This window comes from Calidris pugnax, unplaced genomic scaffold (assembly GCF_001431845.1).
Source record: "Calidris pugnax isolate Ruff unplaced genomic scaffold, ASM143184v1 scaffold68, whole genome shotgun sequence".
Taxonomy (NCBI): domain Eukaryota; kingdom Metazoa; phylum Chordata; class Aves; order Charadriiformes; family Scolopacidae; genus Calidris; species Calidris pugnax.
This window is the reverse complement of record NW_015090921.1, coordinates 3642160-3656824: the sequence shown is the minus strand read 5'-3', so window position 1 is coordinate 3656824 and position 14665 is coordinate 3642160. Positions and strand designations below refer to the sequence as shown.

The following is a 14665-nucleotide window of genomic DNA, read 5'->3' as shown; positions in this document are numbered from 1 at the left end:
GAGGGGGGGTTCAGTGTGGTGTGAGAATTAGATCTGAATCACTTTTATGGACCTGCTCACAAATAGCTCAGTGTGACTTTAAAACACATCAGAGTTTAAGTTGTTGATCATTGCAGGGAATAAATCAGAACCAAGCTTTTTGAAAAGCCGTCTTGTTTGTTTCTCCCATAGTTGTTGTTATGTCTTGGGGAATACACTTGCATTTGTGTGTATTTTAGCAGTATTGGTTGTGAGCCTTTCTCATCGATGCAGGTTAGCAGGTTGCTGTCAAAGTAAAACAAGATGATGCTAATATCTATAAAGATGATCTGCCTACTTACAGGAGTGAAGAAGCAGGTGAAGAGAAGTAAGTGGTAACATCAGGGGAGTTCTGCTGTGGAGGTGATCCTTCCTGGATCCATCACTGATGTTTGATTGTTGCTGAGGAAACTGAAGCTTGATGTATTTTATTTTTAAACAAATCAAATAATGTAAGTACCCTATTAAAAAGGTAGAGTGAAATAAAGTAGTGTGGCAAAGTCATACTTTGAAGCTTGAGGTGCTGAAGCTGGATTGGATTCAAGCTAGTCTCTATGGGTACTTTGCTTCTGTCCCCATCTCTTTCAACTAGTGGCAGCGCTGAAGGGTGGCATCTCTGGGCCCTTTCAGGCTATGGAAAATAGAAAACTGGTTGGAGCCCCCATTTCCTGCGCTATGGGACAGGGATGAGAGCCCATCAGCTTGGAAGTGGACTCCTCCTATGTGCAGGAGAATTTAAGTGATTTGTGATGAATGCTGCAAGAGTGTTTGCTTTCCTTCAAGGGCAGATCATCTTGATGGCAAGGAAATACACCTTCTCAGGCTGCAATAAGAGCCTGGGTAACAGGTCTGTTGAGGGGGAGGGCAGTTTTATTTGTTAGTGGGATGGAGAATTGTGAGGAGATGATCAAATCCCCAATGTCCATCACACTGTCAGCCACCAGTTGCTGTCCCACAATACAGTATGTTTTTAGTATTCTTCTGTTGTGACTAAACACTGGATTTCTCAGGTCTTGGGCAGCACTGGAGAATGTGCTTGTATCTCTGCTAAAAGAGCCTCTTCCTGCCTTATCTTCAGCCAGTAAATGAATCGGGGTGTTGGGATAGTCCTTGGTGGCTACCTGGTAGGGTCACTGCTGCAGTGACTGCATCTAACACTGCTCCTGTCACTGCTCTAACTAATCCAAAGCCAGAGGAATGAAAGGCATTGGGAGTGTCAGGTTGTAGTGAAGGTTGTGTTTGGGAAGGCAAATTCAAGATGTGATTGTACACACAAGTACTTTCTCCCCATTTTATTGAGTTGAAGTAATTCTCCAAAGTAGAATTGAGAGCTTGTGGTGCGTTGGCATGTGCTCAGATTTAAGTTATGTATTTTGGGATAAGACAGGTGTCATAAATGTGACATTTTTCCTTTTAGAAACTTATGGCTGTATTTAAGAGAACAAATGTGAACTTACTGCCTGTAGTTGTTCTGTTTCTCTGATTCTCTGTGATACTTGATGTCAGCAGATGAATCCTAGAGACCAGATAAAGGCAAGGTATTTTGAGGATGAAGCATCAAAAGTTATGGAGAGCCTGAGTAAATATTTCTCTTGCTTGTATTTACAGACAGCTCTGTTCCTGGAGGATGTCATGGATTGTCCTGTGTGAAAACTTGATGTGTATGTACCTTTTTTTAAAAACATGTCTCTGATCCTGTTTAGCAGGGCTCTTGACAGTAGAAATGAAATGTACTTTAGCAGGGCTCTTGACAGTAGAAATGAAATGAAAAGTACTAAGTAAAGAAACAGCTTATAAAAAGGAGAAGAGAGAAAAGGTATTGCTTTCTATGGAGTATGTAGTAATATTTTTCTTTTTTTTTTTTCCTGGCACGTTGTCCTAAACTTGCTATAGGAAGTAGGAGGAGAGTGAATGTAAGAGAGAGTGAGTAAAAGGAAACGTGAACTGCATATTCTGCAGATAATTCTGACTTCAGTATTTCCCTATGATTTGCTATATCCAGTTTTCTTTATCAATGAACTTTCTGGTGGTTTTCCTTTCCCAGTGTTTCAGCTGAATTCCAGAGAGATGGGAAGAGGTTACAAGCTTCCAAAGTTCTGGGCAAAGTACATGCTTACATTGGTGAGGGCAGTAATAGAGCTCCTGAGCTGTTTCTTCAAAAGAAATGTTGTTGCTGGTTTAACTTACTGGAAGTCACAAAAGTGGCTTATTTCTTGTGTTAGCAAATCTTAGAATCTTAATGCTTTTGCAAAGCTGCCTAAGGTCTAGTGCAATTCTTGGGCTTCCTTTCAGTCTAAAAAAACTTATTTTGGAGGGAGTCTGTGCACTTGCAGATCCTCAAAAGTAAAAAGCAGACATTGCCAAAACTGTTGCTGCCAGAAAGAATTTTTACTTTGTAGTTGTGTTGCTTGTGTTTACAACCATCCAGTGCTTTCTCTCTCCGATGGCTGTTTAGTTGCTGAGTGAAGTAAGTGTGGTTGGAATCTTATATGTGGCCAGTTGTGATCTTACTTAACACTTCTCGCAGTTATTTTGAAAGAAAATGAGATCTCTATGAAACCTGAAATAAAAGGGGCATTATTGCTGGCAGTGCTGCTGGCTGTCAAGTTTAAGGCATGCGGGTTTGGTGTGAAATTGAAGAGCTTGATAGTACTGGAAGCTGTAATGTTTGTTCTGTACAGTCAGTAAATATTTTATCTGAAATGTTAAAACACTGCAACAACAAATGCATAGAGCAACAAGCAACACTGAGCTAAAAGAGCTCTGATCTGAGCTAAAACTCATTTGGAAGAAAGGAAACAGATGTAGCTACCTAGCCACCAACAAAATCAAGTTAAAACTTAGGTGATAAATACATCATACTACAATCTCCCAGCTAATTCAGAAATGTTTGGTGTTTTGCAGAAAGCGCATTTTGAAATTCCTAATGAGGTAAGGAAACAGAAACAAGTTCTGGAGTGAATAAAATATTTTATTTTTTTAACCTCAGTTTCTGGCATTTGAAATGACTTTGGGTGCTTTTGGAACAACTTTTTAACTTCAAATAGATTTGCAACATTATTTTTTGGTGTCTCTTATTTTAAAAAAAATTGAAGATTTTTGGCAAGATGTTCAGCTCTGTTCTAGTGATGTCTCTTGTCACACTCTTTCGGGGGGGAGTGCTCATCTTTCAAGCTGGTTGTGTGCTTATGTACTTTGAATTCAGGTTTTATTGTAGAAATCAGTGAATGGTCAGTTAGCGGTGTGAGTTAATTGATATTTTTGAGATATCGTTATTGGTAATTATTTAATTGCTTTCAGATTGGTTTGCTGTGATGCAGGGTCATGCTTTGGTCCTGCATCATTCCAGGTTGTGCTGTTTTCTTTTCCAGAGCCTGTTAGGTATTTCTGTAATAACTTTTTTTTTTATGTGTAAGCCTGCCCCCAACTTTAACCATTGCTAGGGTCTGGAGTTACGCTTTGCCTTCATGTAACTTCTTTTTTTCCAAACAAATGCAATTCGGCACAGTCAGTTTTGAATATAAACGGTGTTCTGGACAAGGCATACCCTTCCTTATGGTGGCAGTGCTTTAAATTAGAATCAACAGCAAATTACTTGGCCTCTTTCAGGGTAACTTTTTGGTCTTTACACTGCTGTGTGGTATCCTTTTGGTCCAACGCTGGTTAACCTGCCCAGAGTGAGAAGTGTTCTCTTTGGGCCAGGCCGGTACGTGATGAAATAAAGTCTGGTTTGTTCTTTAAGAACACTCTTACTTTGTGCCAGAGTAGATTTAGTAGGTAAAATTCCAATGGAAAATAAATGGTTGATCAAATCAAAACGCAATACAATAATTAGTTCAAAATCCAGACCTGTGTGAACCACCACTGAGCAGACTGCGTTGGCTTTTTGCTGTATAAATGATGTTATCTGCCCCATAGAAAGTGTAGATGTAAAAAGTGTAAACCAGACTGTTTACTGGCTTGCTTAATAGAGAAAATATTGTGGTGTCAGTACTGTTGTTGAAAAGTTATTTATGCCAAGTAAACCCTAATTAGGATTATTCACAGTACAAAGTTGTTTTATTGCTGTAAAATAGGATTTGACTCTTGTGCTGAGAACAATAGAACTCAATCTTGATTTGGAATTTGTAACATTAAAACTTGCTCTCGTTGCCTCTCTCCTCCAGTCCTGTTGTCAGGACAAAATTAAGCGTTGTTAAAATCATAGCCTCTGTCCAAATGCAGAGAAGAAGTCATCTAAGCAACTTTTCTGGTTCTTTCTTACAGCATACTTTGAACAAAGTGCTATAATTTTACACTACTGTCATCCTCAGCATTTCTATTTCTGTACTTTCCTTTAGTGTTCTTGGGGATTTATAACTGCAACTGAAATTCCCCTCAGGCTGAAACCTGGCCCAGAAGCTCTCATTATGAGTGAACCTTGTTTTGCAAAATTAAAAGCAAAGCATCCATCAAGAGGCTTTCTTAAACCTACAGGAAAGCAAAAAAAAAAAAAAAATGTTTATGGTTGCAGATCAATGTTTTTACCCTCTGCAGGAAAAATCCAGCCGACTTTGGAAACCCCTGAGGTGTGGGTGAGCAATCAATAGCAATGGCAGATTCAGTGGAACACTCCTATTACATTTAGAAAATTTTAAATTAAAGTCTTAATTCCCCAATATGCTGAAAATTCATTGCTGAAGTAGAAGTTGCAACAGGGGCCTGCCTCACAAAGGGGCAGTGATAGTTTCAAACTTGTTTCCCTGCCTGAGTGTGGTTGTCTGAGCAGTAGTGTATAGGGAGATGGTTGGGGGGTGATGTGCTTCAGCTGAAGCTAAGTACCTGTAGACCCTCAGCTACCTGGAATCATAGAATTGTTTAGGTTGGAAGGGACATTTAAGATCATCTAGGCCAACCATCAACCTAACTCTGTTGAAAAAACCCATCACTAAACCATGTCTCTAAGCACTATGTCAACCCGTCTTCAGAATACCTCCAGGGATGGGGCCTCAACCACTTCTCTGGGCAGTCTCTTCCAGGGCCTCAACCACTTCTCTGGGCAGCCTCTTCTAGTGCTTAATAACCCCTTTGGTGTAAAATTTTTTCCTGATATCCAATCTGAACCTCCCCTGGTGCAACTTGAGGCCATTTCCTCTTGTCCTGTCGCCTGTGACTTGGGAGAAGAGACTGACCCCCACCTCTCTACACCCTCCTTTCAGGGAGTTGTAGAGAGCAATAAGGTCTCCCCTCAGCCTCCTTTTCTCCAGGCTGAAGAACCCCATCTCCCTCAGCCTCTCCTCACAAGACTTGTTCTCCAGACCGCTCACCAGGTCCATTGCCTTTCTTTGGACCTGCTCCAGCCCATCAATGTCTTTTTTGTGGCGAGGGGCCCAAAACTGGACTCAGCACTCAAGGTGGGACCTCGCCAGTGCCCAGTACAGGGGGATGATCATGTCCCGAGTCCTACTTGCCACGCTGTTCCTGACACAGGCCAGGATGCTGGTGGCCTTCGTGGCCACCTGGGCACATTGCTGGCTCATGTTCAGCCCAGAGTTGACCACCACCCCCAGGTCCTTTTCTGCCAGGCAGCTCCAGCCCCTCTGCCCCCAGCCTGGAGCGCTGCAGAAGGTTGGTGTGACCCAAGTGCAGGATCTGGCACTTGGCCTTGTTGAACCTTGATAAAAGGGAGTTGTCATGTTGAGCTACCTACCCAGTGTCTGCTTGTTTAAAATCCTCTTTGTTTAAAAAAAAAACAAAACCAAAAAAACCAAAAAACAACCAAAACCACAACCCCCTTGCTTTCTGTAGGAATTGAAGCTTTTTGTAATTGTGTAGAAGCAGAAAGGACATTCTGAGCCACGAGCCACTTTCAAATATGGAAGATGGAATAATTTCCTTCGATTAAACATGAATTATAGAAGAATTTCAGAGGAGCTCCGTAACAGTGATTGGATAGCGGAGAGATCCCAAATTAACAATATCATTAATGATGTCATTGTAGGAAAGCCTGATGAAGGTCAGCTTCATTATTCCTGGACCTGACAAGCCCTTTGGCATCTGCACACATTCAGCCCAGTCATAGTATGTATCATTTCATCCCCATGTGGAAGAAGTGAACCTGGGATGAGGAGAGCTGGGTTTTTTGTGGTTTTTAGGAAGGGGCAAAGTATGCAAATGTGTGGGAAACCGTGTAGTTTTTAGTCTTGTGGGCATGCAATAAGCATTCTTTCAGCATAATGCAAAAATAGTCAGTGCTTTCATTAAGATACTTAAAATGCATCATTATAGTTTCCCAAAGCGCTCAAACTGACCCTATATTTGGGGATTATTTCACTTGTTTCTTCCCACAGACCCAGTGACTCTTATAATTCTTTTGGGGTGCATCTATCCTTTGTAGTTAAAATTGAAATATATTTGGTGCTATGCAAAAGAGGTGTTGGACCTGTGCTGGGAAAGCTGATGTGTGAAGTCACAGATGTGGAGGGGTGAAGCCTCTGCTGCCACTAATTATCCACTGCTAAATTGCTTTATTGGGATTGTGCCTGCATAGAATGCCGGGTCTGAAAGACAGTGTTAGGAAAGGCAGAGAACATGTGATTTAGGCTGGCAGTTGAAGTTTTGCATGGAATGAAGTAGGTCTGACCTTGGGGGCTCTTAAGAAGGGGCTTTACGAGGAATGAGGCAGTTTTGAACAGTGAAAGAGGTGAGATTCTGGGCTCAAGTCCAGAATAGAAATAATTGTGAAGATGAATGTCAGAAAGGGAAAAACTGGAGTAAAGCGTTCAGGAACAAGAATGGAAATACAAAGATCTAGGTCAGGAAATAAATACTGCTTTCACTAGAAAAATGCACAAAGAAAGTAGTAGCTAAAGCTACGGATTTTAGAATAATTTCCAACAGGTGGTCTGAGAACTGAGCCATTGAGCTGCTGCTGAAGTCGTGGCTGTGGGCTTTATGTTTCTCCAGCTTGTGTTCTGCAAGGGGGAAATAATTGCTAAGAAAACTTAGTATACTGGAGAAGAGGATTCATGTTGTGGATTTTCTTTTGGTTCTGCTTATCTGGGGGATTTTTTTTGGTTGGTTGGTTTTTGGTTTTGGTTTTTTGTGTGTTTTTTTTTTAAGAATACTGTGTTTCCAGGATGGCAAGAAGGAACAGCGTTATAAGTTCTGCTTGGTTGGAAACAGCAGTGAAGTGTCTTTCTATTAGTAGTCAGAAACTGAAGGAAATGTGAAGTTATTTGCCGTGAACTCATTCAATTCTAGTAATTTTGCACAGATGGATTCTTCTTTTTAATCTTTGAGTCCTCCTCAGTACCTTGTGGAAAACGCTGACCCTCACTAGGTAGGAACCCTCTTTCTGTCATGCATGGATTTATCACAGCACTTGTAAAATATATGGGCTTTAAATATACTGAAAATACGAGCATGTCGCTGAAGTTCTGGTCAGAATTATTCTTAAAAGTATTGCATCCAAAAGCATGAGGTGTAGTCTGGAATGCTTGTAGGTGATTTGTCACACTTGTTTAGTTCAGTACTTGCTGTCTCCTCTATCTGTTAATACAAAGCCTTCGATAAAACATGGTATAAGACAGCAAACACACACTAATTTACTGGGTCACAGCAGCCCACAGTGTTTGAGTTAAACTGCACTGTAAGGTCAGTAGTCATACAGTGTGATCAGAGCATAGGATAATATGTTCCCCAGGGAGTTTCTTTGAGAATCCCTGTAGGTTTTTTTTCCTCTTGATCTTTAGCATTTGCTGTGTTTATACAAAGCTTTTTGGTTTCCTTGTAGTTTGTTGAAACTGTTGGGAGGGACAGAGTGAGTTCCCTTGGAATTGGCACAGCCATCCCTTCAGTTTGGAAGGCTGGGTATTGCCTCTGCTTGAGTTGACTTGCTTCTGGTCAGCTCAGATCTTGTTTTAAAATATGACATATAAAAATTGCTAATAAATCTTAATAGTGCTCACAGTCAGAAACTCATCAATTGCTGAAAGGATTTGTACGATCTGTTTGCTGGTGAGAGCAGGGACCGTATCTGGAGAGCCAAGAGGTTTTTCTTAGTTACATGTTCCTAGGCTCCATGGCATAACCTGACTATTCCTGTAATCATACTTGTTTAAATCTGTGCTTCTGCAATGGCTCTAGTGAGGAATGGAACCACAGTCTCAATTAAAAAGGCTGTACAAACCCTAAATAACTGAAATAATATTGTACGGTTAATGATCTACTGATGTTTCTGAACTGCTGATACATCTTCCTGTATCCAAGATGCTCCTGGAGGGTACATAAAAGCAAAAGCAACATCTGTGTACGTTACTACTTCCATGGCTGCAACTCCAGAGGATTATTATAGAATTGCTGGACCCTGCACAGCTGCTTATCTGCACGCTGGTAACTTACACAGTTGTGTGCATCCCATTCTCCTATTTGTCTGTCAAGGGTCCTTAAGAATGAAAAAACAAAGGTAATTGATGCCTCATTCTTGAAATAATAGTATTAAAAAAAAATTAAGACCAACAGCTTTAACTGTAACTTAATTATAAATCTTCTTAGAAAACAATTTCCTGGAATATTTGATTGCTGTAGATTACTGTGCTGCCAGAACTTAAGTATTGAATGCAGCAGATGTAACTAAAAAAAGCGATGGATGTGCTAATAGAAGTAGCCATTGTAAAGAGACTTTATAATCTTGCTAATACTACCTGTTAGTGTTTGAGCCTTAAGTTTTCTAGAATCAGATGCGAGAACCTAGGAGCTCATCTCCTGTTAACTGTTTTACATTTTAATTACTTAGTGAAATTCAGTACCAGCACTGGGCACGTTTATTCACTGGTCTCAATGATTAAGCTGCTAAGCTGAAGTCTGATAAACACAAATGTTTACAAGACTATTCCTAGAAGCTCCCTGTATTATAGGTAATTATATATAGTGATAACATATCAATGAGATAAGGACTTGGGTTATATAGAAAACATTTCTAATTTCATCTTAGGAACCAGGAAATATAAAGATTTCAAGGTTTCTTGCAAAACAAAAAAAAAAAGTTAAGTTTTTGGTTACTTGACATGCTGTGCTCCAGTCTAGACTATGTTTTCAATTTTTAACATTGAATTTTGCAATAAAAAGAAATTTATAAATCAGTTTTTTTCAGTGTGGTTTTTTTGGGGGGGGAGATTCTCAAAAGAATACAGGAAATGCATACCAAATACTGTTCAAAATATGCTGTGTTGAGATTGTTTTTTGAGTAGTGAAAAAATCTTCAAAAATTTTGGCAATTTCTGTTAGATATTAAGAATGTTCTACGAAAGTACAGTCTTGGATTATGTATTTATCTTCTTTGGGATTCCAGTGCCAAGTGTTAAAGGTTTGAATTGGAGGGACCTACAGGAAAGCAAACAGCTTCTCAGATGTGGACTTTACAGTGGTCTGTTGTCTTCACAGCTGGATTTGTTAATACTAGCTTAAGGCTAAGGTTGACCTTCAACTAAGATAAACCTTTCTTTCAGGGTAAGTATTGTCAGTGATGACAACCCTTCTGGAGAGCTGTATTGCTGGTGAACCCTGAGGGAAGTAGGTGATGGCAAACAGCTTCTCAGATGTGGACTTTACAGTGGTCTGTTGTCTTCACAGCTGGATTTGTTAATACTAGCTTAAGGCTAAGGTTGACCTTCAACTAAGATAAACCTTTATTTCAGGGTAAGTATTGTCAGTGATGACCACCCTTCTGGAGAGCTGTATTGCTGGTGAACCCTGAGTAGTAGTTCATGCATAAGGGGGAAAAAACCATAATGCTACCACTCACTTTTCATAGCATTTTGCATCCTCTTTGTATTTATGTAGACGACAGGAACTGTAAGCCTAAGGAGCATCACTATTGCGGACTGTTTTTGGGAGAAGCCACTGAGCAGGTCTGCCTCACGATAGCAAAATGACACTATTGACTATTTTGAAGAAAGAAAGATAATGTTTTTCTTACAGGTTTTTTTTTAGTCCCTGGAAGTTGGATTGTCTCCTTGGGCAGCGTGTAGTTAGTAAGGACTTAAGGTTTGCCTTGTTCAGAGGGGTCTGTTACTTTTTTTTTTTTAAAGTAATTTTGGTGTTGCAAACTGGAAGGTACTAGCAAAGGATTTGGATCTGAGACCAATTCTAGTTTAGGATTTCTTAGAGTTGTTCAGAATGTTTGCAAGGCAAATATTGATGCCTCATGTACTACATGCCTCTATCTTTTATATGAAAATAAATATTCTGATTTGGTATACTAATGTAGTCTTGTCTTCTTTCTCTCTGTGTGGCATTAATGGGTAGGAAAGAAGTGTATATAAATACATTGCCTGTGGTGGATGGAGAAACTTATTCAAATACATGCTCTATATTCAATGTGTTGCTCCTACCCAGAATTGTTTACACATTCTTAAAATCTAGATCCTGTTATTTAGGTGAAGTGAGGAGATGGTCAGACCTCAGTGTTGATAACTGACTTCTGGGTCTGATTTTTAATTAGAATTGTTTACACATTCTTAAAATCTAGATCATGTTATTTAGGTGAAGTGAGGGGATGGTCAGACCTCAGTGTTGATAGTCAACAGACCATCAGTGTTGATAACTGACTTCTGGGTTTGATTTTTAATTGGCAATTAAAATTGGCACTTGATTTTTAAGTCAGGTAATTTACTACTTTCTCATCTGTACCCTTGGGGTAAAATTTTTTTTTTCTCCTTTCCATGATAGCCATGGACTATCGGGGAAGGCATGACTTAATGTTTGAACTGTTTATTGACTGAAGCTGGGCAGGTGGGGCCAGGTGTTTTTAAATGAGGAGAAATAGGTAAATAGCTTAGATAAAGCTTGTGTAGTCATGGATGACAGAAATCAGGGTTGTGACAGTGGCACTAACAGAACAGGTGTGTACACTTCACCTGCCTGGTCTGTTCTTCCCTGCTATCAGACTCTTGAACAATGTGCTGGTGTTTCTTGTTTTCATGTCCATTTGGTTGAAAAAAATCGGGAATGAATGAAAATGTAAGCTACCTGTGCAGAGGAAGGAATTGAAAAAGTGTGTTAGTCTTTATCAAGTGCAAAATGAAGCAAGGGAAGGCGTGCAGTGCTCTTGGGGGTAGCTTTGCAGTCACAGGGTTTGGAAAGTATGAAAATAAATACTGCAGCTTTAATGTTATGTGCCCTTTTTTCTTCCCAAGTTCAAGTAATAAAATCTTGCAAGCTATTGATATATTGGTACGTAGGCTGGCTTCAGTAACCTTCCAGCTGCATACGTTAATACACATTTTCAGATAGTTCAGACTACAAACCCAGTAATGTTTTCATGTTTTCAAAAACCCATGTTTTCAAAGTGCACAAAAGCCTCATTTCCTAATGACCGCTAAGTTTCTGATTTCACTCTTGACTGTACTAGTATTCCAAAAGGAGAAAATTGATTAGTGTTTTGGGTTCTTTTTAAGAAGCTCTTTAGCTGTGCCTAATGTTTAAACTGCTGTTACTTTTTTGAAAAAAAAAAACAAAAAAAGGGAGGGGAGGAGCAGATGGTGATTTTGTTTGGTGGGTTTTTTTTTTTCCCCTCTTTGGCGGCTTGAAACTGAAAAAGTAACTACACTTTTACAGCTCCACGAGTCATGGAAATATTGTGTGTGCAAAGTGAGTTCAGCAGCCTTAAATACAAGTGAATGCTAAGTCTACAAATCTGGTAATTCTGTTTACGTGCTTCTAGCAGCAGCATTGCAGGCTCTTTCCATGATCCTGAAGGCTGGAAAGCGGAAATGTGAAACTTCAGAGGGCAGTCTGGTAGCTTTTTCAGGAGTGGTTGGTATAGAATGTTACACACGCAGGCACAAATGCACGCACGGGGAAAACTACATGGTCAGTGGACTTGGATGGGTTAGAAGATTGTAAACCAGTTTGGTTTGTCTTCCTTTGAAAAATGAGGTGTGGGATCATTAGTATGGACCATATTGACCTCCTTCTGTATTGAACAGGCCCCAGACATTTCAGAATCTAGTCTTGGTAAGATAAATCAAAGATTGGATGTTTTTTTTTCCCCTGAAAATTCCAAGTGATGGTGAATCTGCTGCTACCCTTGGTAAATGGGGGTTTGAATTCATTACTGTATTGTGTGGTTTAGAAATAGTTGTTTAGAAATTGTGCTTCACTGTTGAATTCCTGGTTTTTAGTTTACTCAGACCCTTGTAGCTTTGCTTGCTAGCTTGGAAAATCCTCTTTTCCTTTTTTTTCTCCTCCCCTCTGTAAGTAATTTGACTGCAAACAGATCTCCCAGCAGCTTTCTTTTTCATCAGCTAAAGTGAGCTCCTTGTGTCCTCACTGTCTGGCATATTATCTAATCCTGTAATTATTTCTGTGGTTCCTTTCTGAACTTTCTCCAATTTACCTCCTCTTGCTGTTCTGTTCTGCAGGGACCTAGCTTGGAAACACAGATGGTAGAAGATGAAACGGAGACAAGTAGTGAAGAACTGCCTCCTCATCTGCGGGAAGAGCCTCCCGAAGGTACACCACGAGCAGTCTATATAAACTCTTTGCATTAAACTAGGGAAAATGTTTTGGCCAAGGAAGTCTGTCTTATTTATCTGTCTATCTGGCTTGAGAGCCTACCTCTGCCTATTTTCTGTCAATGCTGACAGCTGAACTAACCTCTAAGCCAGAGGTCTAGCCTCTTGCATTCAAAGAAAGCTTCACCTGCTGAGGTGGGGACATAGTTCTGCATTCTCTTTAACAATACGGTTTCTGATTAAAATTGGCCTCCTTGATTATTCACTCTGTAGGCTTAGAAATATAATGCCTCCTCTCCTGTCTTGTTTCTGATGTTTTGAGCCTTCATTAGGGAAGACTTCCGAAGCAGTCATATGTTCTTTCCTTACCTCCCTCTGCAGCATCCTGATATTGAAATTGTCCCCAGCAGAGACTTGTCAAACTTAGGTATTCTAGTGATTTTGTTTCTTTCCGCCATCTCTCTTGGAAGCCAGTTTAGCCATCTGAGGAGGAGGCAGTGAGACGCTGTCAGTCAGTAGGAGGCTCAAAAATGCCAATTTTAATTAAAAGCCTTGTTTGCGATGACATGTCCTGGATTTATACAGGGAACGGATTTTTCCCACTGTGCAAATGTTGCAGACATTCTATATATGCAACAAAATAGGTGTTGCTTTCTTCTGAATAGAAGCTGCTAACATTGCCATAAGTGATGATACGATTTGAACTTCGTCTCCATTTCAGTGACTTTTAAAACACAATCACTCCTAATTGCTGTGGATGGCTTAAACAACCCGGAGAGTGCCGAGATTATTAGCAATTTACTGGTAAAACACCATGGCACGTCTCTAGGAAACATAAATGTGTTTTATATTTTTCCTCTAAGAGAATAGGATGCTGATACAGCATTTATGCTGACAGCCATTCTTAAAGGGAGTATCAACCAAGTTAGATGGTTTTAGGAATTTGCTGCTCCATCACTTCTTGTTGAATGTTCTGTTACAGTTTTCTCGTTAAGTTGTAATTTCTTGTTCTGCTATTTCATGTGCTCTCTGTTGGCAATTACAGTACATAGAGGTAAGTGAAAGTTTCTTTTTGCAACTCCTATAAAGCCAGAAGGAAACAAACATGGAAGATGTTGTGATTACTGTATATATATACACACAGAGGAGATCATCTTGATATTTTTTTTCCTCCCCTTCACCCCCCCTGTAAGTACTGCCAAGTCAGCATGTAATGACAGTGTGTTGTTGAAGAAAGAATGCTGGTCACTAGCCTGAGCAGATGATTACACAAGCCTAGGGACCATATCCTGAAATGTAAAACACAGGACATCATCTTGTCTCATCAGCTGATCCGGAGTAGCCTTAGGTTTTTGAACTATGGCTTTGAATTTTGTAATCAGAAGGGTGGTGGTTTGTTTTTTTCCAGATATGGCTGTTTTTTGCAAACGAAGTTTTTGTAAATGAAAGTATTTGCTTGTGCCTGAAAGATGATGAAAAATGTCGGCATTAATATTGCACTTCCATGACTTGTTGGGTGGGGTGGGAGAAGTGTGTGCTCTAGATATGCCCACTTTGCCAGGGTGAAGAAAAAGAACTGTAACAGTTGAGCTGATGTGATTAAGCAGTGGTACAGCAGGTACTGTGAGTTCTTTTAAAGTCTGAGCTCAGGATGGACTTTTAAAATTTACAATGATGTTAAGAGTAACGAAATAGGAGGGGTATTGAGAGCATAACTGAAACTAGAGACTGGTTGGGAGGAGAGGTGGAAAAATAGCTCCTGAAAGAGGCATCAGGATTATGCTGAATGTAAAGCTGGCTCTGTGTATTAGTGGAGCTGAGGAACAGGAGTCTTCCTTAGAAGCTGGCAAAACCCACAACAGACCAACTGGAATTATTGCAAGGATCAAGTAGGTGCAGGAGTGATTACAAATAACCCATGAAAGAAGCAGATCTCTGAAGTCCTTTTACTATGAAATGCCATTCAGTACTGTCGTCTTGTTCTTGCTCTTCTGCTGTTTTCTGCTTTCTTCTGATAGCGCTTTTCCTAGTTAAATCAAAGGCTTTGCAATAAATAAATAAACCCTGTTGTCATGACTGCTGCACTCTTGTTTCCTGGGATCTGTGAATTGGAGACTGTGTCTGCTCGTCGTCTGGTAATGAGCGCGTGA

At 40.0% G+C, this 14665-nt stretch overlaps 1 protein-coding gene across 2 annotated transcripts in view; it reads left to right on the top strand.

The window, feature by feature from the left end:
- The window catches only part of LOC106892847 (transmembrane protein 263-like), a 224896-nt gene that overhangs the window by 1932 nt on the left and 208299 nt on the right, over window positions 1-14665 (top strand). The window contains exons 1-3 of one of the 2 annotated variants that reach the window (XM_014950394.1): window positions 383-470; window positions 1627-1679; window positions 12423-12513. In XM_014950394.1, coding sequence (XP_014805880.1) covers window positions 12444-12513 — 70 coding nt within the window. In that variant the 5' untranslated portion in view covers window positions 383-470; window positions 1627-1679; window positions 12423-12443. Of the gene's footprint in view, window positions 1-382; window positions 471-1626; window positions 1680-12422; window positions 12514-14665 lie in introns of those variants that run through there. The other variant, XM_014950393.1, reaches the window with a different exon arrangement.